Source organism: Gopherus evgoodei, chromosome 5, assembly GCF_007399415.2.
Source record: "Gopherus evgoodei ecotype Sinaloan lineage chromosome 5, rGopEvg1_v1.p, whole genome shotgun sequence".
NCBI classification, from domain to species: Eukaryota; Metazoa; Chordata; order Testudines; family Testudinidae; genus Gopherus; species Gopherus evgoodei.
The window spans coordinates 49,984,193-50,008,979 of NC_044326.1; the positions used below are offsets into that span (position 1 = coordinate 49,984,193).

General features: G+C 41.7%; 1 protein-coding gene across 1 annotated transcript in view; it reads left to right on the forward strand.

Moving 5' to 3' along the window:
* ATP10D (ATPase phospholipid transporting 10D (putative)) overlaps positions 1 to 24,787 on the forward strand; it is a 91,591-nt gene that overhangs the window by 47,145 nt on the left and 19,659 nt on the right. The window contains exons 5-14 of the mRNA XM_030564351.1: positions 1,197 to 1,282; positions 3,453 to 3,559; positions 4,348 to 4,479; positions 5,890 to 6,017; positions 6,205 to 6,457; positions 10,291 to 10,526; positions 12,841 to 13,029; positions 16,311 to 16,929; positions 18,126 to 18,229; positions 18,796 to 18,922. Of these exons, the coding sequence (XP_030420211.1) occupies positions 1,197 to 1,282; positions 3,453 to 3,559; positions 4,348 to 4,479; positions 5,890 to 6,017; positions 6,205 to 6,457; positions 10,291 to 10,526; positions 12,841 to 13,029; positions 16,311 to 16,929; positions 18,126 to 18,229; positions 18,796 to 18,922 (1,981 nt within the window). The remainder of the gene's footprint in view (positions 1 to 1,196; positions 1,283 to 3,452; positions 3,560 to 4,347; positions 4,480 to 5,889; positions 6,018 to 6,204; positions 6,458 to 10,290; positions 10,527 to 12,840; positions 13,030 to 16,310; positions 16,930 to 18,125; positions 18,230 to 18,795; positions 18,923 to 24,787) is intronic.

Sequence of the window (24,787 nt, forward strand, 5' to 3'; positions counted from 1 at the left end):
TAAACCTGCTGCCTATTGATTTCATTGGTGACCCCTATTTTTTTGCATTATGTGAAAGGGTAAATAATACTTGCTTCTCCATTCACTTTATCCACACCATTCATGATTTTATAGACCTCTATCATATCCCCCCGTAGTTGTCTCTTTTCTAAGCTGAACAGCTCTGGTCTCTTTAATATCTCCTAATGTTATGTAAATAAACAAGGAACAGAGCAGAGGAGAAAGAGGCCCTATATATTTAATTATTTATATTTATAAAATGACAAGAGGCACCTATCAGAGGCTCCAGGCATCTCTGACAGTAAATCAATATATCAAAATTTACAGCAGATCAGCAAGGTATGTGCAGATAAGAAAATGCCAAGCTAAGATTTCTAACTTTCAAACTCTGCCTGTGGATTTATATCTTAGCCTCAGGATTGGCATCCTCCAGAGATGGAAAGAAGTCTAATGGTGAGAATTCAGGGTTCTTTGAAACCCTTAATTATGGAGAAGACATTTCAAATGAAACCTATGAGTTGTAGACTTTGAATTTGACAGCCTGAGTCTAACTCTTTCTTTAAAGAATAGCTGACATATCAAGGAATTTTCTTGTAAAGCATTCTACTGAGAAAGCATTCTATTTTCATATCAGAGTCCAGATTTGCAAAGGTGCTGAATCTTCATGTATCCCATTAATTTCTGCTGGAATTGTGGGTTCTATGTACTTCTGCAAAATCACATACACTTTTCTGTAGTACTTGCCAACTTTCAGTCTTTCTTAAGAAGGGAATGTTCTCAAGGCAGGTAACTTTTTTTTATTTATTTATTAATTTTTGACATTCTATTGCTCAACTGCTCCTGTTTATTCACCACTTGTATTTCTTGTTTTTTGCAATAATAATTTCTCTAGCACTAGTTAGGCCTCATCTACACTAGAAAGTTTTATTGGCAAAACTTCCCTTCTGTTGACACAGTCTACAGCCCGGTTGTGTCCATGAAGCATCAGCAGCTCATCTGATATATCCCAGGGTTTTATGTTGGCTAGGGAATCTCTCCAGTCTTGCATTCTGATTTAGCAAAATACCTGCTTTTGTTCCACATTGCAATACTTGCTAGTATGAACTATTGCAAAGTCTGAAACTGCTGCTGTGAATTATTTTTTGTAAGCAATATCACTCCTTGTCTGAATGTTACATTCTTCTCTGCGAATATAGGTTTCTGAAATTGATCCAGAGAAGTTTTCAAGTAGAATAGAATGTGAAAGTCCTAACAATGATCTCAGTCGATTCCGTGGCTTTGTGTAAGTAGGCTTGGGGGAAATTTGCCATTTGTTATGGTAATTTGGCTCATTTGTTGAAGGCTTGTAACATTCACTTTTTAAAACACCTTATATTTAAATCACACTGTCAGATTCTAGTTGCACCCTTAAGTTTCTGTGTGTGGCTGAGAAGGCCTGGAGATCTGAAAATGCTTTCTGTACTAAAGCTGGCGAATGGCGGAGGCTTCTTGATTTTGTAATAATGAAATTTTCAAGCGCTTAGTTTATACTGTAATTCACATGGGTACCACCTTTATTCAAAATGGCTCTCTTACCTGTTTTTAATGGTTTGTGATGTCTGCACTAACGCTTTCCCTAATACTCATTCTGGACTGTAGTCTGAAGAGGAAGACAGTATTGTCTAATGATGATGAAAAACTGGAACTGGGACCAAAGAGGCCTGGGCTTTATTTCTGAGGGTTAGTCTATTCTGGAAAGGTTTTGCCAATATAGCTATACCCGCAAAACCCTCTAGTGGAGAGAGAGCTTATGCCTGCAAAAGGAGTTTTTTTTGCTGGTATGGTTCAGGGATCTCAAACTCAAATCACCATGAGGGCCACATGAGGACTAGTACATTGGCCTGAGGGCAGCATCACTGACACCTTTTCATATAAAGGTACAAAAGCCCCGCCTCTATCCCTGGCCCTGCCCCCACTCCACCCCTTCCACGAGGCCACGCCCCTGCCCTCCTCTTCCCATCCCACCCCTCCCCCATTCCAACCCCTTCCCCAAATCACTGCCCCTGCCCCACCTTTTCTCCACCTGCTCCCCTGAGCACACAGCTCCCCGCTCCTCCCCCCTTCATCCTGAAAACCGCTAAGCATCGCCTTTGGCCATGGGAAGCGCCTGGAGGTAGGCAGAGGAGCGGGAATGTGGCGTGCTGAGGGGAGGTGGGGCGGCAGGTGAGGGGAGCTTGGCGGCCGCAGGAAATAACTCCGGAGGGGGTTCGGGGAGCTTGGTGGGCCTCAGCAAATAACTCCACTGGCCACATGTTTGAGACCCCTAGTATAGTTAAACCACCTCCTCAAATGACATAAGCTGTGCTAGCAAAAGAACTCCTGTTTTGGGTATAAACGGCATCTGCCTGAGGTGCAGGAGGGGTTGCCAGCCTAGCTGGGTTGGTTAGGAGTGTGATGTTTGTTTGTTTTTAATTTTTTTTTTTATTCTCCTAACCAACATGGCTAGGCCAGCAAAATTCTGTAGTGTGGACCTGGCCTGACTCTACCTCTGGCTTGCTGTGTGACCCTAGGCAACTTGCTTAGCTTCCCTGGGATTCAGTTTTCCCATTTGTAAAACCTCCTTTGTAAAGAGTTTTGTGACATCTGTGTGAAAAGCACTGTTTATGATGCAAAATATTTTTTGATGCAAACTATTTCCATTTTAATTTTGAAACTCGCTGTTTCTACAGTGCCCCTTCTCTGCCCCCCATAGCATGGAGAATAAAAATTATAAATGGGAGAAAAGGAGGGGGGATTATAAACTTATTCAAACTATATTCACCGTAGGTGTATCTATATTATAATTAATCTGCTTACAACACTGTGAAAATATAATTCTGTCTTCTAGTATTGATATGTGCTAACTGTGTATTAGCCACGTCCTTGGTCTGTTTGACAGCCTAGGATAGAGAGAGGCTGTAGAATGTTTTGGGGACCCTGCTATTGTATGGATAGGTCATTTCTGCACTGCAGGGTGGGGATCATGTTTTAACAGGTGTCAAAAGCGGCCAAAGTTCTACTTGGGTCCTCAAGCACGGGTTTGATTTGAGGCATAGCTGGGGCTGATACCATCACTGTTCCTCCCCAGTAGACACATGTAGTGTGAATTGGGATGAGCTGGGTTGAAGTGTCTGCTTTCCATTTTTAGTGTTCGTCCTTGAGATCGCAATGTTGCACTTATGTAGGATTTTCTTCTAATTATGCTCCTGAGAAACTGTTGACTTATAAACGTATGAAATCTCAGTATAAACCAAGAGAGCATGCGTGCCCAGATTTTCAAGAGATCAATATGTTCGGTGCAGAGCTTTGCTGAAAATCTGTCACAATGAGGGGTACTGTGAGAAAATCTGCCCCAATGTGCTTTCAAGGCTTGGTTGCTATAAATGCTGTGGGAGTCTCCGGCACACCTGTTAAGTAATGTACTGTGTTTGCAGTGAACATTCAAACAAGGAGCGAATGGGCCTGAGTAGAGAGAACTTGCTGTTACGAGGATGCACAATCAGAAACACAGAAGCCGTTGTGGGCATTGTAGTGTATGCAGGTTAGTGGAACTAACTTGCACTGATTTTCATGCAAACATGAGTTCTTCAAGATTTCCTTTTTAAGTCGTATTTACCTGACCTGAGAAACAGTACGGTTCAGGCACTAGTAAATGGGAAATAGAGCCTTTTACCTTTAGATTGCCACTTTCAGTCCAGCACAGGGGAGTAGTACCTGGAAGCATTGCTAATAACTGTCCAGTGGGCTATGGAAAATAGATTGGTTTCTGTCTTAGACCTTTATGCTGCTGTAATATGTGAGCACAGATAGGTAATCTCAGTTCAGTTCCATGGGAACAGGCCTCATGGCCGCACACACAAATTAGCACTGATTAGTAGTTGCCTCAAAATAGAGTCAAAAGAATGGGATGGGCATATGGAGACTGATGCCATGTCCTTCTGTTTCAGGATTGAAGTTGTGCTGTTATTGCCTGTCCTGTGTGTATTCTCTGACGAAGGACAAGTCTCCAGAGCAATCAGTCTGGCCCCTTTAGCAAGCACTACAGTTCATGTTCAGAAAGTAGTAACCCACCTTGGAGTGCAACTTCTGTTAGACAGAAAGGAAAATGATTTTCGGATGCAGGGGGCCAAACAAAACAGAAGCTTTTCTTCTTGGAGCAGAATTAATGGATGCAATGTACTGGCAGATAATTGCTTTACTTAAGTTTAGAACCCTGGTCCAAATACTAATTAACCCACACATCCAATTTTCTCAGTCTTTTGGGAATGTATTTGAGTTTTGGTTTGAATATCTGCCAAAGAAGGAAAATAAAATGTTTGTGTGTTACAGGTCATGAAACCAAAGCAATGCTGAATAACAGTGGCCCTCATTACAAACGCAGTAAATTGGAAAGGAGAGTGAACAGTGATGTCCTTTGGTGTGTTCTGCTTCTGATTTTAATGTGTTTAATTGGTGCTTTGGGTAAGTAAAGTGTAAGGATCTGCAAAGTAGTTTGTTTGTTTGTTTGTTTGTTTGTTTTGTTTCTTGTCTCCCCCTCCCCTTTTTTCTCTGCAGGTTTTTTAGTTCTTTATTTTTGGGGATGTCAGTGTGGTGGTATCTAGGAGTAAATAATAGTCTGACTCTTCCAGGAAGCATATTCTTTGCCCAATAGTAACTGAGTTAATAATGAAAAGTGATCTGAAATAAATTAATTTCAACTAGCTAAATTTCTTGTATACCTAGTAGGCTTAGGCATTGAAAGTTGAAGATTGAGGCTTATCTGTGTTATGAAATGTGCCACCATTTTCAGGAAATCTTAAAAACTGTTTCAACTCCCACAGTTACACTGCCAGTGTGGACTAGGTACTGGTGTCCAGATCACTTCTGGGTGCAATATAAAGTGGGGCCGTAAGTAGTTTAGGTCCCAAGCTCCTTAATAGCTGCCTGTCTCCTAGTGTAATACTTCATCAGCTGAGCTGCATACAGTGCTTGAGTTCACAGTCTCTTGTTCAGTTCAGAGAAGCCTGGAGGGAGGATATTGTCAGTGAAAGGCCTTCAACTTGGGACCATGGTTCCCCAGCTTACTGGTGGTCCCCATTGACCTTACTGGTAATGCCGCAAAGCTCATATTTTCTCCTAAATCCTTTTCTGGGAAGGCCAACAGAATGGTATTGGATGGAGAGCCTTAAGTTTGCATGGGTTTGGGGGGAGTTTATATTTTGGACATTGGTTAAATTTACTACTTGCACTCAACTGCCTGTACATTTTATTATCCAAATAAGCAGGTTGTAAAAACGTTTCTGAAATCCTTGAGACAGTCTTACGCCTAAAATACATTGGTGGTACAAGCGTATTTGCTGAAATAGTTTTTAAGTTTGAATTTTTAAAACCGTTTTCTAACAGCCAGTGTTGTAATTGAGGTAGGACCTACTCTTTACCTCATTGTGCACATCAAGTAGCCTGGATAAGCCATGGTTCACAAGCTAGGAGTGTGACCCACACAAGCTATGTTCATTGTTGGTATATTCCAGAAATAAAAGAAAAATCCTTTGAAGCTTATATTAACTGTATCTTTCTAACATTCCCATTGGATTGTGGATGAGTAGTTAAATGATCAAAAGGCTACGTGCACCTGCTCTTCATGCAATCCCATGGCAACCTTCATTCAGGAATTAGAATAAGCAAAGTGGGAGGAGGAGTTTGTTTTGATAAACTCTTTCTTAAGAAAAAACAAAAAGCTGAAGTCTAGTTGTTGTTAGGAACCAGGCTTTAAACCTGTTCCAGTTTTTGTTCAGCTTGACGCTAAACTATGGGCCAGCGTATGTACAACTGACTCTCTCTTTCTTTCTTTTTTTTTATCATTGTATTTTGTTTGGTTTGTTTGTTTTTAAGGTCATGGAATTTGGTTAAGTAGCTATTCGAAGATGCCTCTTTTTAATGTCCCTGAGCCCGATGGAAAATCCACTCCACCAGCATTAGCAGGGTTTTATATGTTTTGGACAATGATCATTTTATTACAGGTAACTTCAACCCCCCTTAAACATCATGGGCCAGAATCTGCTTTCATTCACACCGGTGTATATCTGGAGTAATTCTTTTGACTTCTGTGAAGTTACTTTATTTACACTGGTGTAACTGGATCAGAATTTGGTTTCATAATCATCAGATTATCTAGCTGCATGTAATCCACTCATTTTATTTTGTTAGGTCTTGATCCCGATTTCTCTCTATGTTTCAATCGAAGTTGTCAAATTGGGACAAATCTATTTAATTCAGAATGATATTGACTTGTACCATGAGAAAAGTGATTCCACTATTCAGTGTCGAGCGCTGAATATCGCTGAAGACCTAGGTCAAATCCAGTACATCTTCTCTGACAAGACCGGAACCCTCACTGAGAACAAAATGGTTTTCCGGAGATGCAGTATTGCAGGACAGGAATATTGCCATGAGGAGAATGGTAAGGAAGGAAATATTAAGGCAGCATTTGTACCTTCTGCAAGAATAAAGAAGTTCAAAGGTTTGATAGGGTAGAGTGCATGTCAAGTCCATTTGGCAGACCCATGCACAGTAACATGGAAAGAGGAAGTGCTGGCTAATCTTATTAGCAGCAGTGCTTCTACCCTGTGTGTGAACTGTGAAGTGCTATCCATACATTGCCTTCTGTGCTAAGAGTCTTGAGAACTATTGGCAATGAGCTAGTATGCAGATAGTTGTGTTTCTATTCACTGTGCTGGAGAAACGCTTCTTTTTTTTTAAAATTCTGGCTAAATGAACTTCACTGGAATTCAATCACTGTGCCCTGCCTCTCTCCGTGAAGTTTTGGAAACTGTCACTGGGAAAGTGCAAATAATCTTTCCTCTTTTTTTAAGTAGTGAGCCAGGGATAATATCTGCACAGTATTTTAGGGTGCAGCTGCCCAGTTCATAACCATAGTAGAGACATGAAAATATCCTTCCTCACTCCATGGAGCATTGTTTTAGGCCTCAATTCAGCATGTGGGTATTTAAAAGCATGAGTAGACCCATTGAAATTGTATGCTTAAATTTAGCCACATACTTATGTATTTTGCTGAGTCAAGACCTTAGTGCTTCCCTAATATTAGGACACAAGCAAATTCATTTGCAAGCCTAGCAGATATGTAGTAATTTGATGAACTACCATTCAGCTGGCAAAGACCTGCACTTCTATTCTAGTATGCTTTGTTAAAATGCCTGTAAACTGGCATATCACAAATAGTTGGAAATATTATTAACTCAAGTTTTAGAAACCTGTGTACTGAGTTATGAACACTCTGTGTCCTATATATGAGTGACATTCTGTATCTTGCTCTCAGTACACTATTAATTGCCCTCTGGGAGTCAAGTGTTGTTGTATTAGTGGCTTGTATTTTTAAAAATGCATAAGCAAACAATATAGGATGCAACTGTAGACATAGGAGGAAGTTATATACAACATCACAGACTCTTCCACTTAATTTGATCATTGGTTAATTTAGCTGTTTGGGGGCTTGTCTACATCAGAAAGTTGCAGCGCTGGTGAGGGAGTTACAGCGCTGCAACTTAGGAGGTGTACACATCTGCAGGGCACCACCAGCGCTGCAACTCCCTGTTTGCAGCGCTGGCCATACTCCCGTTTTGTCTCGGGTGTAGAGGATCCAGCGCTGGTGATCCAGCGCTGGTAATCAAGTATAGACACTTACCAGCGCTTTTCTTGACCTCCGTGGAATAAGCAGGTATCCCAGCATACCTGAGGAAGCCTCTGGTAATCAAGCTGGTCTCCTTTCCCGGTTTGCTCTCTTGTTCCCCGAACCCCCGAGCAAGCAGGTCTCCTTCCCTGCGGTTTGCTGGGTGGTTCCGGGAACGCGAGAGCAAACCGCGGCGAAGCTGGTCTCCTTTCCCGGTTTGCTCTCTTGTTCCCCGAACCCCCGAGCAAGCAGGTCTCCTTCCCTGTGGTTTGCAGGGTGGTTCGGGGAACGCGAGAGCAAACCGCAGCGAAGCTGGTCTCCTTTCCCGGTTTGCTCTCGAGTTCCCCGAACCCCCCTTGAAGCCGCCCAACAGCGCTGCAGTGTGGCCACATCTAACACCACTTGCAGCGCTGGTTGCTGTAAGTGTGGCCACTCTGCAGCGCTGGCCCTATACAGCTGTACTAATACAGCTGTAACAACCAGCGCTGCAAAATTTTAGATGTAGACATGGCCTGGCTAAGTTAGATCAAAAATACAGGAGTATATTGACCATATATATTCAATCATAAGCCGGTTCATTTATAAGCCGATCCTCCCGAGATGGATAAGTAAAAATGGAAAATGTTCATAAGCTGGCCCTATAATTCAGGGGTCAGCAAACTTTGGTTCCTGGGCCATCAGGATAAGCCACTGGTGGGCCGAGATGGTTTGTTTATCTCGAGCGTTGGCAGGCACGGAGATAAACCTAAGTAAACAAAGTGTCCCGGCCCACCAGAGGCTTACCCTGACAAGCCTGGACAGCAACTGGTGGGGAAATTTTTTGGCGTGAGAGAAGCTGGGGGGTCAGGGAAGTGACCCCCACACTCTTCCCCATCCCATCCCTTCCCACCTTATCTGGGGAGGGCCAGGGGAGGATGTCTCTGACCTGACTGGAGCTGCTCCGGCAGGCTGGGCAGTGTGGCCACAATGTGCTCATGCTCCGGAGGGAGAGTGGTGCAGCCACAACCTGCTCTGGGGGGCGAGACTGAGTGGCACGGCCGCAGCCTGCCAGCCCTGGAGCTGCAGCTGCTTCCGGAGGCTGGGGAGAGAGCAGTGTGGCTAGAAGTGGAGAGACTCTGGCCCCACCTCTTCCCTTCTGTTTCTGCTGGCTGTGCTGCCTCTCCTTGCCCCCTCTGTTGTGGGGAGAGGCTGTATCCCACCTCTCCCTCTCTGTACCCGTTCATAAGCTGACCCTCTTCTCTGGTGCTTCCCTTTTTTACTAAAAAAATTCGGATTATGAACGAGTATGTGCGGTCTTTCGATCACTTTGTGCAGGTACTATTAGATAATACTGTTCACTGCAGAAATCTGCCATTTAATCAGTAGGCCTGGCCAATGTTCTCCACTCAATCAAAAAGGATTGAACCAAAGTGAGAACATGGTAATGCATGCTTAGTAAAACTAGTGGTATTCACAATATTGTGTTTACTATTGCTGTGATTGATGTAACAGTTCATTATGCAAACTAGATACACCACCTAGTGGTCACATTGATAAGCCAATCAACCTCATGGAAAAACATTTGATTAGAAACCAATTTTAAAAAATAATTTCTGCATAAATTTTTGAGTAGTGTATGGAGCAGATACAATAATACAAGTGCTTCCCTCACATTTCACATATGCACAAATTTAGAACACTTTAAGATTAGAAGGGACCGTCATTATCATCTAGTGTGATCTCCTGCAGATTGAAGGCCACCTTCACATGATTCGGATTAATTTCTGAAATACTTATAGCATGAGGGCAGCCATTTTGAATATTACTCAGTTCCTTCCTCATATCTTTACTTTTACTTTTACCTCTTCCTCGGCTCCGTAGGTTCCTGCAGCCTGAATCCTTTTCTTCAGTATTTTACCATCATCAAGTCACCTAGGCAGTCTCCTTCCCTTGTTTGGCTCTTTCCCTAATAGAGGCTACTATTGTCCACAGTTTGAATTTTTAACTTAGAACCGCTCTGTAATATGTGATTTCTTATTATTTTAAAATACATTTTTTCTCTATTCATATTGAGGCAAAGGAGATAATAACCTGAACCCTCCTTTCCAAGTTGTCTCTATGATCAGTGGTGCCCCATGGGAGGAGCTTGGAATCATCAAAATGCCAAATCCAGCAAACAGAGACCATGTTCTCCTAAACTGGGGGAAGAAGATGATTTTATTTATGTCTGAGGGTGGGAGCAAAACCTCCCCCACACATGACATGCATGATTCAGGTTTTACTGACAGGTTATTGCACTGATGAGACTGGCTTTTCAGTTATAAAAATTGATAAATCAAAAAAGTTCTTTTCTCAAACAGAGAAACTTCAGGCAGAATTCAGAGACCTTATTAACAGTGATACTTGTGCTGCCGAACCAGTGTACATGTGATCAGTTTGTTGGGTGTTTTTTTTTTTTTGCTTTTGATTAAAATATATGTAATCCATTTTTACATACATGTACAAAATTCCGTGTTTTTAAGTTCATATCCCAGGCTTCCAGCTGATGATTTGAGCTTGTAATATTGGACAAATGAGGGATTCTTCTTGGTTGCTGAAATGTGATTTTTTTTCTTCCCCCTCATTAGCCAAGAGGCTGGAATCCTATCAAGAGGCTGATTCAGACAGTGAAGATTTAAGAGATGCTCTATGTGGCTCGTTGAGCTGCATGTCAAAGCAGAAGGTGCACAGCTGCAAGACAGTGAGTCGGCCTTTGAACTCCAAGTCTTTGAATCAGCTGGCTGGTAGCTGTTCTGCCTTAGGAGGGAAAGATGGAGTCAGTAACATTCCACACTCAAGACATGTAGCTTTCAGCAGCCCCATTGTAAGTATAGCTTGATGTCTTTTGATCTTAAATATCCGAAATAACTCATGAAGACATCTGATTTTTTTCTTTAAAATTGAATAGGTCATTTGTCTGATCTGAAATCCTTTCTGTTTTCCTTCAAAAAGAGACAAAAAAGTGCCTCCCCACAGATGCAATTTGTAATTGATATGTTTTTAAATGATGGCAAAAGTAAAATGTGGATTTGCAGCTTTTAAAGCCAGGCTAGAACTGAGCTGGGAGCATGAGGTTCATTCATGGTCATCCCTTTCTAAACTATTCCCATAAAGCTAGAGGAGAAGGATAGTCCAATGGCTAGGGCAACAGAATCAATTCTCTGCTCTTCCACAGACTCCCAGTATGACTTTGGACAAGTTGTGTAGCTTCTCTGTGCCTCAGTTCCCTACCTGTAAAATGGAGCTAATAGCACTTCTGTACCTCACAGGGGTGGTGTGAGGATAAACAGGGGTTCTCAAACTGGGGGCCATGACCTCTCACAGTGTCACAAGGTGGTTAAATGGAGGGGGTCGCAAGCTATCCGTTCCATGGGGCTGATAGCCCTGAACCCCCATTAAATTATATTACACTCACCCCCATTTTTAATTTGTAAGTGGGGGTCACAGTCAAAGGTTTGCTATGTGAAAAGGGGTCACCAGTACAAAACGTTTGAAAATCCCTTTGATAAATGCATTAGAAATTGTGAATTGCTCAGATGCTACAGTGATGAGTGTCAGATACATCAAAGGGCTTGCCTATAAAACTATTGTTTGTTTGATGACACATATTTGATACGCACAGTGTGTTATGCATGGCAGTGCATAAAAACACTTGAAAAGTGTTTTCAATGTTTGTATTAGATAATGCAAGTGCTACTAAATAATTCAGATCACCACTGTGTCTGCGTTGAATCTTGCTGGCATAACTCCACAAGCGCACCAGCTGAAATGAATAAACCAAATTTAATCAGCATTTGCCATGTTGCTTTGAGAGGGTTTTTAAAAATGGGTGCTATCTGGTGTGGGTAAGCAGTATTTCAGCCTAATGCGCCAGGTTGTTGGGAGCAAAAATGCTGCATGCACCGTGTATGTCCTTTATAAATGAGACTTAAAGTAACATTAAAGAGGTGGTGGCTCAGTTTTATTTAATTTCTGCTGAAGTGTTCCTGAGTAAGGCTAAGATTTTTTTCATAGTTATTTTTAATAAAAGTCACGGACAAACAGTTCATGAGAACCCGTGACCTGTCTGTGACTGTACTAAAAATAATGGGGGGTGGGGGCAGGGCTTGGTACGGGGAGAAATGACAACTGGAGTCCCGGGGGTGGGGGGGCATTGACAGGCTGAGCCCCACAGGGCTTACAGACCTGGCTGCAGTGCTAGCTGCGGGGCAGGGGTACACAGTCCCAGCTGCAGCCACAGGGGGGAGGGGTGGTGACAGCCCTGCCTGGTGCTAACCCCTCTGAATTGGAGTGAAGATCATCCCCTGTGAGAAATATCCAAGTTCCAAATGAGGTGTATTCTACCCCCCTTTCTCTGCAGATGCAGAAGGAAGGCTGGTAGCAAAAGAATTCAGGTATGCAAAGGGATGGGGGACAATTTAAGGATGTGCCCTCATGAAATTAGGGTGGTAGGGAAGTGAAAATATGTCTTTAGGGTTCAAAATTAGCAATGCTCATGCAGGAAAAAGACCCAGGTATCAGTGGCCAACTTAATAAAGACCTCTACTCAATGTGCTGCTGTGGTCAAAAAAGCCAGCAAAATATTAGAATATACAAGGGATTAGCATAAGACTTCCAGAAAGGGCAGATTATGAAGAGGTTCTTGTATCTTCCTCAGAAGCCTCTGGTGTCCGCCATTGTTGGAGACAGGATACTGGTCTAGATGGACTGTGTGTCTGATCCAGTATGTCAGTTTCTATGGTCCTTTGAATTATCATGCACTAAAAACTATCTGTGATTAAGGACCTGCTCCTACAAAGTGCTGACCACACCTGTGAGATGCTGTATATATCAAGTTGTGCTCTCCTCTCTCCCAGAAGTGCTCCGAATCTAGCAGGATGGAGCCTTTGTTAGCCGGAGGACATTGCCCAAACTTCTCTAGTGTCTTCATGTTATAAACTGTAATAGGTTTTACTTTTTTTTCAGTTTTAGATTAAGTTCCCTGCAGCAGCTGCCAGTAGGAGTTTGGGAAGTGATTATTCTAAGAGAACTTTATTCATTATAAAGTCTGGCAACACTGAAACTGTCTTGTGCCAGGAACCACATCAGACCTTTTGTAACTATATGGTAAGAGGATATCTATTTTATTTGATCAACAGGAAACTGATGTTGTTCCAGACGCAAAGCTCATGGAGAAATTTAGTCAAATTACCTGTCATTCCTATGCACAATCAGAAGAAACTGACAGACTGCCATCCTTGGAGACAGTATATATCACTGACTTCTTTCTTGCTCTGGCAATCTGTAATACTGTGATAGTTTCAGCTCCTAACCAACCACGTCAAAAGGTAAGGAAGAAAAATCTGCTACTCAGGTGGTCACACTTCTGACTGTTGCAGCATATTATAATTTTTTCATGTGTTTTCTATAGTCTTTTTGCATGGGGAGAAAACAAGGCACTGCCATTTTAAAAGTGGTCATTTCCCCCTCCATTGGTTTGCCGTGTTTGCTTGAAGGAAAATAATTATTGTACAGTTGAAACCGAACAGTCCAGTAAGTTAATGCATCATATACAGCTAACAAAAGTTTCCAGTGAGGTGAGGCTTGCCTTGAATACTTTATATTATGTCTGTCAATTAATCGCAGTTAACTTGTGTGATTAACTCAAAAATTAATTGTGATTAAAAAAAAAATCACAATAAATCTCAGTTTTAATCGTACTGTTAGTAGAATACCAATTGAAATTTATTAAATATATTTGGATGTTTTCTACATTTTCAAATATATTGCTGTAAATTAAACACAGAATACAAAATGTACAGTGCTCATTTTATATTAATATTTTTATTACAAATATTTGCGCTGTAAAATGATCAACAAAAGAGAGTATTTTGCACTACAGTACTTGTATGAGGTGTATTGAAATATCTTTATTTTGAAAGTGCAACTTTTTTTGGTTGTATAACTGCACTCAAAAACGAAACAATGTAAAACTATAGAGCCTAGCAATCCACTCAGTCCTATTTCTTGTTCAGCCAATTGCTAAGACAAATGAGTCTGTTTACGTTTATGGGAGATAATGCTGCCCTGTTCTTATTGAAAGTGTCACCAGAAAGTGATAACAGTCATTTGCATGGCGCTTTTGTAGCCAGCATTGCAAGGTATTTACATGCCAGATATACTAAACATTCATATGCCCCTCCGTGCTTCAGCCACCATTCCAGAGGACAGGCTTCCGTACTGATGACGCTCATTAAAAAAAGCATGTGTTAATTAAATTTTGACTGAACTCCTTGGGGGAGAACCGTATGTCTCCTGCTCTGTTTTACCCTTATTCTGCCATGTATTTCATATTATAGCAGTCTTGGATGATGATCCAGCACATGTTGTTCGTTTTAAGAACACTTTCGCTACAGATTTGACAAAACACAAAGATGGTTCCAATGTGAGGTTTCTAAAGATCGCTACAGCACTCAACCCAAGGTTTAAGAATCTGAAGTGCCTTCCAAAATCTGAGAGGGATGAGGTGTGGTGCATGCTTTCAGAAGTCTTAAAAGAACAACACTCACGGAAACTACAGAACCCGAACCACCAAAAAAGAAAATCAACCTTCTGCTGGTGGCATCTGACTCAAATGATGAAAGGGAACATGTGTCAGTCTGCGCTGCTTTGGATCATTATCAAGAAGAACCCGTCATCAGCATGAATATGTCTTCTGGAATGGTGGTTGAAGCATGATGGGACATATGAATCTTTAGCGCATCTGGCATGTAAAATGACACCAGCTACAACAGTGCCATGTGAACGTCTGTTCTCACTTTCAGGTGACACTGTAAACAAGAAGCAGGCAGCGTTATCTCCCGTAAATGTACACAAACTTGTTTATCTTAGCGAATGGCTGAACAAGAAGTAGGACGGAGTGGACTGGTAGGCTCTAAAGATTTACATTGTTTTGTTTTTGAGTGCAGTTATGTAACAAAAAAAAATCTACATTTGTAAATTGCACTTTCACAATAAAGAGATTGCATTACAGTACTTGTATAAAATGAATTGAAAAATACCATTTCTTTTTATAGCACAAATGTGTAATCAAAAATAAATATAAAGTGAGCATTGTACACTTAGAGTTCTGTGTTTGTAATTGAAATCAATATATTTTAAAATATAGAAAACATCCCAAAAAATTAAATAAATGGTATTCTATTATTATTTAACCATGCGATTAATTGTACAATTAATTTTTTTAATCACTTGACAGCCCTACTTTATACTTAGCTTTTACAAGAGGAACTCTAAGATTAAATTGGATTTGCCATTTTTACTATGTTCTATTCACCAATAAAATGCCTGATTGTAATGCCCCATCCAGTATGAAAAATGTGGTATATAGCAAACCATAGCTGCCTTCTGGCATTGCTACAAAGCTAGGGAGAGCCTACTTTTCAGTTTTATACTGTAATAATAATAATTAAAACATACCTACATATGGCAGCTTGGATGCATTGCTAAGGCACAACAGCTGTTTTATGGGTAGTGATCTTCCTCTTTTCAGTAATAAATTATCACTTTGTTAGTAACAGGAACTCGTTTTTTGTTGTTGTTTTTTTTTAAATGTAATCCAATTTATCCTCTGAGTAACCTTATTTTAGAAAAGGTTAGGGTTGAACTCCCCACAGAAAGCATGTGATTACTGTAAGTAAATGTCACTTAATTGAAAATTTGTTCCTCTTGCTAAAATGCAGGGTTTCGGACCTGTAATGGGATGCAGATCTTTAGAATGTCATGTTTGTAAATCTGGCTTTGCTGCTGCATTCAAAAAATGGTTGATGGAAAAAATAGCTTATTTCCCCTAAGCAATAGTACAAAAAACTCCTATCCAGTCACCCTAACCTAATTCACAGATGGAAAAATATGCTAAACATTTTAAATAGTGAAATACATTCCATAGCTCTTTGTAGTGTTTTTCTTCTTCCGAGTGCTTTATAACCACAAGACATTAGCTGTTTGCAGTAGATGTAAGCTATGAACTGCAGTACTGTTCTGATCAGTGTCCAATATACTAAACCGAGCATTTTGTATTGCTTTTTTCTGTGTAAGTCCAAATAATAAGAAAAGGATTTTATTTCTAAAAGTTATTTTTAGGTGATTATTGTCACCTTTTTTTGGGAGCAGGTTTAATCCTTGTATGCATCTGATTGATTTAGAATAAACAGAATAAAACTTTAAGTCCATTTGCTGTGAAATTAAAAAAAGTTAGAAAGTAAGTCATGCTATTTGTTTCATTATTGGTCCAAATTCTAGAAATGAACCACAGTCATTAATCAGAGTTGGAATGAGTGTAATTTTACAAATCTGAAGTGTTTACAGTTGATGTGCTTGGAAACTAATTACCTATGGGTTTGATTGAATTTATTTAGTAGAATTATATGGTAATATATATATATAAATACAAATTTAAGTCCCAAAACATCAACATTGAAGTTTAAATAAGCAATATATAAAGAAAAATATCCTTGCTGAAATAAAATACCTCCATTACTAAATGAAATTGTTTCAGCACAGATATAAATGTTTGTGCTGATTTTTATTCATTCATTCATTTATTTATTTATTGTTAATTCTGTTGCAGATGAGACTATCTTCACTAGGTAGAATGCCTATTAAATCCTTTGAGGAAATCAAACAGATGTTCCAGAGGTTGTCAGTCCGAAGGCTGAGTTCATCACCAGCTCCAAGTGCAAAAGAGTTATCCTCTGAGAGCTCTAGTACTTTTGGGAGCAAACTATCTATTTTCAGAGTGAAGCTGGCTTCACCTGCTGTGGAAGGGGTGGCTGAAACAGTTAATGAAGCTCAGGCTACTGATAGCCCACAATGCACCAAAGTATCTCCACTTGGACCATTAGATAGAGTGGACGTAGCTGCAGGCAGTGAGCACTCTGATGCTGGATCATCTCTTGAACAATCTATTGCTAAGCTGTGTTATGAGGCTGAGAGCCCTGATGAAGCTGCACTAGTTCATGCTGCCAAGGCTTACAAATGCACTTTACAGTCTAGGACTCCTGATCAAGTTACTGTAGACCTGGCTGCTTTGGGATCTTTGACATTTCAGCTTTTGCACATTTTGCCTTTTGACTCAGTACGAAAAAGAATGTCAGTAGTAGTTAGACATCCGCTTTCCAACAAAGTGGTGGTGTACACGAAAGGTGCAGACTCGGTCATTATGGATTTGTTGTGGACTGGACCTTCCGGTATGTACAGAACTTTGTCAGCTCTTGGTTTCATCTTTCGTATCTCACAAGAGTAATTAATTGAATAAATTTTTTTTGAATGACTCATAAAAGAAGGTAAATAACTAAACAGACCTACCATAGTCAACAGCTCCCTGGTTCCTGTGCTCCCACAGAAATATCTAGTTATTTATTCCTTAGGTACCACTGTGACAAGTGCTTTACAGACACCCAAGAAAGACAGGAAAATTGGGGTTCAAGACCTCAATTCAGCAAGACACATAGACACCGCTGAGCTTTAAGCACATATGTACACCTATTGAAGACAATGGGGTTATTCCTGTGCTTAAAGCACCTGCTCAAGTATTGTGCTGAATTCAGACCCCCTCTTATGATAGTAACACATCTTATTAATGAACGTATGAAATATACTATATTGGAGTTAAACAGTGTCCACTCTTTATTTATGTCAATAGTTCTGAGTTCTCAGAACTTCTAATACACCTCTACCTCGATATAACGCCACCCGATATAACACGAATTTGGATGTAACACGGTAAAGCAGTGCTCCAGGGAGGCAGGGCTGCGCACTCTGGTGGATCAAAGCAAGTTCAATATAACACGGTTTCACCTATAACGCGGTAAGATTTTTTGGCTCCCAAGGACAGCGTTATATCGAGGTGGTAGAGGTGTATTAGATGTTAAAAGAAGGAGGCGTACTTGTGGCACCTTAGAGACTAACAAATTTATTTGGGCATAAGCTTTCATGGGCTAAAACCCATTTCATCAGATGCATGGAGTGGAAAATACAGTAGGAAGATATATACAGAGAACATGAAAAGGTGGGGGTTGCCATACCAATTCTTAACGAGACAAATCAATTAAAGTGGGCTATTATCAGCTGGAGGAAAAACCTATTATTAGACATTGTCACCTGATGTATGAACTGTTTCTGTAGAGTTCGTGGCACCTTTTACTTGTGCCTGTTTATTTATGTGGCAGACACTTTTGGACTCTGCAACAGGAAACATTAACTTCTGTAGTACAATTTCTTGTTTGCGGTTGCACTGTAATGATTAATTTACATGGAATGGAAAACACCAACTGCTTTTTACTGAGGGCAAGAAAACATGTCTTAACTATATGGATCAGTGGTAAATGTCAGTAAGTAAATGTCAACAGTGCATATTTTACTTCCCTTTTTTAAAAAATTTCAGATGATAAATCAGAAATGGAACAAAAGAAAATTAAGGAGAGAACTCAGAAACACTTAGATGATTATGCCAGAAGAGGACTGCGCACATTGTGTATAGCTAAAAAGGTAACTTGTGAAGAGATTTATGGTAGTTCATGAAATGACATACTTTCTCTCAAATGTGAAGTGCTGTAGCTCTGAGACATACACTACTTCTAAACAAATGCTTGCATATCAGCACTAGACTTTTATTTAATTTTGTGTGATCAAAAAAAGCTTAAAGTTACTGCATAACTTCCCTTTTAACTGTCATAGCTGGTGGCAGTGGAGGACGTAAAATGGCTTAATGTCTACAACTTTATTAATAAAATTGTGATTAACAAATAGTTAACCCAGTTTTCTGAGTAAGACGTGGGAGGTGAGCCTGGGCCAGTTTTATGGCTTCACTTTCAAACCATGTAAAGCTGACAGTGTTGCATGGTTTGAATGCGAAATGTCATTTTGACATTTTAGCTGAGTTTCATTTTGGATTCAGAGCTGCCCAGAAATTCAAAATATAGCTCAGCATTACTGAAAGGGAAAGAAATTTGCCCAAACCTCTCTGTAAACTAAAACCTCAGAGGTTGTATAGGTCAAACACTGAGTAGAGCTGAGGCTTTGATTTCTGTGTTTTTCCCGCTCTTCCTCCACAGGTGATGAGTGATGCAGAATATGCAGAGTGGTTAAATAGTCATTTTTTAGCAGAAACCAATATTGACAATAAGGAAGAGCTGCTGCTTGAATCTACTATGAAGCTTGAGACCAAGTTAACACTCCTTGGTAGGTAGAAAACATTATCGCTTGCTGGAAACTGTATTGCAGTGAAAATCTGCTTGAATAAATGGATTCATTTTGTAAGGCATTGTGCAAAGCTGAATTTGTTTTTAAAGTGGCTTTCTGCAGACTTAGGATTTATGACTTGTTATTAAATTTCCGTAAGTTTGCAGATACAGGGCCTGATACAAATCCCACTGAAGACAGCTGAAGTCTTTCCAGTGTCTGTAATGGGTTTTGAATGAAGCCCAGATGAAGTCTCTCTAGCTCTGCATACAGCAGAGCATCTGGGCATTGCCAATGATATTGCAAGCCTGTTAGGAGATTGTAGCGTGTCACGGACTCATGCTAAAGAGCATTGCTGGTGTAGCATGGTGCAGTTAGTGTCCCTAGACCATTTGGAGGTAAAACGTCAGCCACAGCTCTACACTAACACTCCTCCTGGGCTAGTTCACTTTAGCTATGGAAGAACTGGAGAAAATCTTCAGTGTAGATGCAGCCAGACTGAGTAGAGAAGGTGGGACAGGCCTCCTCATGCCTGCAGGATGGCAGTCGGTTTGTGTGTTGGGGTAGTGGCTGTGGACAATTGCTCATGAGATGATCTTTGAAAAAAGGTCAAAGACTAGATTGTGGCCGTGGGGAAAAAACAGCCCTGGCTAGAAGCAGAAGAGAGACTTTTTCTGTTGACTTTTTTTTTTTTAATGATATGCTACTACCATATAAAGATGGTAGCTGTGTCCACCTTTATGCTGTGTGACTTTATATTTTTCCAAGTGGTAGTTGCTTTGCTTTTTGTAGAGTAAGGGTCAGATTGTGCAGCAGTGATGAGAGTGCAGGGAGCCTTCTCATAATCCCTTGTGTCCCGTGCATGGGACAGGCACAGTAGCAGTCCTTGGTACTAGACAAAACAAGGGAATGCTTCCGCCTAGCTAGGGTGACCAGATGTCTGGATTTTTTAGGGACAGTCCCGATTTTTGAGTCTTTCTTATATAGGCTTCTATTACCCCTGTCCTGATTTTTTCACACTTGTTGTCTGGTCACCCTACTCCTAGCTCTCCTGGGTGTCAGGGAAGGGAGGAGCCAGGATGTAATAGGGGAGGAGCGAGGGTGTGACATTACCTAGGGTACAAACAGCTTCATCCCTTCAATTCTCCAGCCTAGGGTGTCTTGTTGGTCTGCTCACACACAGCCTCCAGCATGTAAATCACTCCCAGTTATACTGTATGAGTGTTCTAGCCAGCCACTTATCAATTACACTGCAGGGCAACACCAGCAAACTCCCAGTTCTGTAATTTACCTCAGAAATGTGCTTTTTGTACTGCCCACCCCTGGTCTGGACAACACAATCTCATACAAAGTCTATCACTTTAATAATATGCACAAATCTCATTATCTCAAATGGCACTTCCCAAACACTTCAATCCAAACACACTGGTTTAGATAAAACAAATGTATTAACTCACAGAGAGCGCTTTTAAGTGACTACAACTAATGAGGCATACAACTCAGAAATGGCAACAAGGAAATGAAAGGTAAAATGCAACTAATACCTAACTTAAGCTAAGTGAAGACAAAGCAAAGGTCTCTCTCACCACACGTTCCAGCAGTCTTACTGGCTGAGCCTCTCTCAGTCAAAATCTCTCCCACTTAGCCCAGTGCTGCTTCCTTTGTTCCTCAGGTGTCAATAGTGCCATGTGTAGAGAGTAAGGGAGAGATGATTTGGGACTTTTGCTGTCTTCTTTTGCACAAAAATCATCTTCAGCTGAGGTGCAGGAGATAGAAAGTCTGTGTGGACAGGAACCTCAAGCTGTTTCTTTGTTGAAGCTATAGATTTTTGCTCACTTAATCGGGGTGGGGGTGCACCCCACAGGTTTGGGACCTCTGTTCTATAGAGAGTCCAGGGAGGAAGAAGATCCTGCAGGACCCTGAATCAGTAAGGAGAGAGAGCTCTCCAAGCATGGAGGCCTGGGAAAGATCCTGATCAAACAAGGAAGAGGCTGAGGAATAGCCCCAGAGAGGGCAGAAGGTTTGGACTGTTATTTGGAACAACTGTGACACCAGAAGGGGTGGGCTAAAGACTGTGACCCAGTTGGAGGGCCGAGTTATTGAGAGAAACCACAACAGTGCTGCAGTGGCTTTCATCATACTAGCGCCCTCTTCTGAGAGAGCTGCAGTGCCATGCCTGGCCACAAGGGGGTGCCCAGTGGTGAGTGGACATGGGCGCTGACAGCTCTCTGCTGCAGGAGCCTTTCCCTGCTGCCTCCCTCCCTGTGAGAGCCTTTCACTGACACGGGTAGCTACACTGCAGTGTGGATGCAGCCTGCTTTTCGCTGCAGCATGTAGCTACGCACCAGATAGACTCACCGCTGCAAGTAGTGTGCGGTGTAGAAGTAGCATTAGAGGATGAAGAGCAAACAGGTGGAGTCAATCCAGTTACTGTCAAGGTCACAAACAGAGACTTGGGATGGTCCATTTTCCCTGGTTGAAGAGATGCCATAGAGAAGGGTGGAGTCCATGCTGATGTACAGGGAGTCCCAGTCCTTTGGCGTAGCAGGTGGTGGGGACCAACAGTTACAAAATTAAATCACTTTATTAAAATCTCTATTGAAATAAAATGTAGTTTCCAGTAAGAATATCCTGTCGGTGCCATAGGGGGTGTTTGTTTCTTTATGATGCTGCACTGTGCACAAAGCTGGGTCCCAGCAGTGTATACTTCTAATCTGCCCTAGATCAGATGGAGAAGGAAGCAAATATTGCAGCAGGGCTGTATTAAGACAATGTACTCTCCCAACCCTGAAGATAATTTCTTGTTCCTCTCGCCTGCCAGCTGAGTCTGAGTGAAATGACTTCCAGGCACTGAAAGAACAGGGGTCTTGAAGGCATTGTCTCCTAGTGCGTGGTTGGCCACTGGCCAATCAGCTGTGTGGCAGCTGCTTAATGAAACAGCAGTAGCAAGAGTTTATCTGACCATATGGTCCATGTCCCCATTACCCTATCTCAGTCCTCCGCTGCATTGCAGTTCATTGTTTATCAGAACTGGGCACTAGGAAGGAAAGACAAGTCCGTACAGTGAATGCTTTTTCTTTTTCTTTCAACCATCCAGTCACAGATGGGTTTGCCCTGTCATTGTGGAGTGAACAGGGCCAGTGCAACCATTTAGGCCACCTAGGCGGTTGCCTAGGGCGTTAGGGTTTGGGGGGCAGCATTTTCTTCTGCAGCGACCGCAGTGGCCGGATCTTCGGCTGCCACCGGCATTTAGGCGGAGGGAGCTGGGGGAGGGGAGCGCTAGGAGGGAACTGAGGTAGGGGAGCGTAGGGAGGGCCGCCCGCAGCAAGTAATGCGGGGAGGGGGGGACAGCACGCAAGAGAACTCCCTGCCCCAGCTCACCCTTGTCCGGCTCCTCACCGAGAACGCCATGGCTGCTTCGCTTCTCCCGCCTCCCAGGGTTGCAGTGCCTAAGCTGATTGGCACCGGAAGCCTGGGAGGCGAGAGAAATGAAGCAGTGACGGCGTGCTCAGGGAGGAGGCAGAGCAGGGGTGAGCTGGAGTGGGGGGGGGCCTGCCACAGGGGGGCACCTCAAGGCGGAGGGGGGAGTTGCCGTGGGGGGGGCTCAGGGCCGGGGCTTGGGGAGGGCAGAAGGTGGAAGTTTCGCCTAGGGTGCAAAACGTCCTTGCACCAGCCCTGGGAGTGAAAGCCAGTAAATTATTGTTCTACTCAACCAGCTGCTGTCTTCTGGCATGTGGGGAGTCTTTGCTTAGTTTTACAACTTAGTTCCCATTGTGGGACTCTCTTATGCCCCAGATATCCTGCAAGTAAACCATATCTGCAGGTTACGACACAATTCTATTTTGTAGTGTGAAAAGGACATAAAATGTGTCCCTGAGCCTTGCTAATTCAGGGACATGAGTGTGTTTCAGAGCTGTTCAGATACACTGCCTTGTGAGTTGTCCCCTGACATGGTTCTGTCTGTTGTTAAGACTGTGTATTAGTAGCATTGTGCTAAAATCCTAGACAATCTTTCAACTTGAAATCTGGCCATATTATACTAAAATACCACATGAAAGCTCTCAGTCTGGCAAGGCTTATCAATGGACAGAGGGCTGAAAGTTGCGAGGAGAGAGAATGGAAAATTATGATAAGTTCGGAGGAGCAACAAGAGGAAAAAGCGGGAGAATCTGTTCAGCATCTTAGATGTCTATACACAAATACAAGCAGTTTGGGGAAGAAACAGGAAGAACTGAAAGTATTAGTACATAAACTAGATTATGACTTAATTGGAATTACACAGGTTTGGAATATTGGTATAGAGGAATATAGTTTGTTCAGGAAGAACAAAAGGGGGGACAAAGGGGAGGAGATGTTTCATTGTACATTAAGAATGTATACATTTGTTCTGAGTTCCAGAAGAGCTGAAAGCCTCTAGGTGAAGATATAAGGGGGAAGGAAACAGGAGTGATGTCACAGTGAGGATCTACTATAGATCACCATATCAGGAGAAGGTGGTGAATGAGCTATTTCTGGAACAACAGAAATAACCAAAACACAGGACCTGGTATTAGTGGGGGACTTCAATTACCCAGACATCTGCAGGAGAAATAATAAAATAATAAGGCAAAATGCAAAATGTCCAATAAGCTCTTGTATCAGAGAGGTAGCCGTGTAAGTCTGGATCTGTAAAAGCAGCAAAGAGTCCTGTGGCACCTTATAGACTAACAGACGTAACTAACCTCTTTTAGTCTATAAGGTGCCACAGGACTCTTTGCTGCTAATAAGTTCTTGGAATTGTTGAGACAATTTTTTGTTTCAGAAGGTGGAAGAACTAACCAGGAGGGCAGATATTTTAAGCTTGATTCAATTCCAATTCCTCCTTGTTAATTAGAATCTGAAAGTTGAAGGCAATTTGGTTGAAAGGAATCAGGAAAGGAAGGTGTGAGAGCAACAGAATAGGGACAGTAAAATTAACAAATCAGGCTTTAACAAATGAAGAGAACTAGTAGGAAGGTCCTATAGGTAGAAAATCTAAGGGAAAAATTAGCTCGAGAGAGCTGTCAGTTTGTAAAAGTTAATATTTAGGGTGCAACAGAAGACTATCCTAATGCAAAGGATAGATAGGAAGACTAGTATGAGGCCAGTGTGGCTGCATCAGGACCTCGTTAATGACCTGAATTAAAAAAGAAATCCTGCAGCGAGTGGAAACATGGACAAATTGCTAAGGATCAGTACAAAAGAGTAGCATGAGTATGTGGGGAGAAAGTCAGAAAGGCTAAGGCTTGAAATAAGTTATGATTGGAGAGGGACATAAACACTGAGAAAAGAAGGTCTATAAATACATTAGGAACAAGAGCAAGCAGAAGGCTGAGGTATTTAATGCCAATTTTGCTTTAGTCTTCACTAAAAAATTTAATGGTGTCCACATACTTCACATGATATTCACAACAAGGGGGAAGGAGTGCAAGCCAGGATAAGGAAAGAACAGGTTAAGGAATACTTAGATAAGTTTATTTAAGTTGGCAGCACCTGAAGAAATTCACCATATGGTACTTTAGGAAGTAGCTGAAGCAATCTCAGAACCATCAGCAATTATCTTCAAGAGCTCATGGAGGATGTGTGAGGTCCCAGAGGATTGGAGAAAGGCAAACATGGTACCTTATCCTTAAAAAGGGGAATGAAGAGGACCCAGGGAATTAGGCACAATCAGCCTAACTTTGATATCTGGAAAGATACTGGAACAAATTGTTAAACTATCAATTTGTAAACACTGAGAGGATAATAGGGTGATAAGGAATAGCCACCATCGTGGATCTGTCAAAAAACAAATAATGCAAACAAACCTAATTTCCTCCTTTGACAAAGTTACTGGCCTAGTGGATA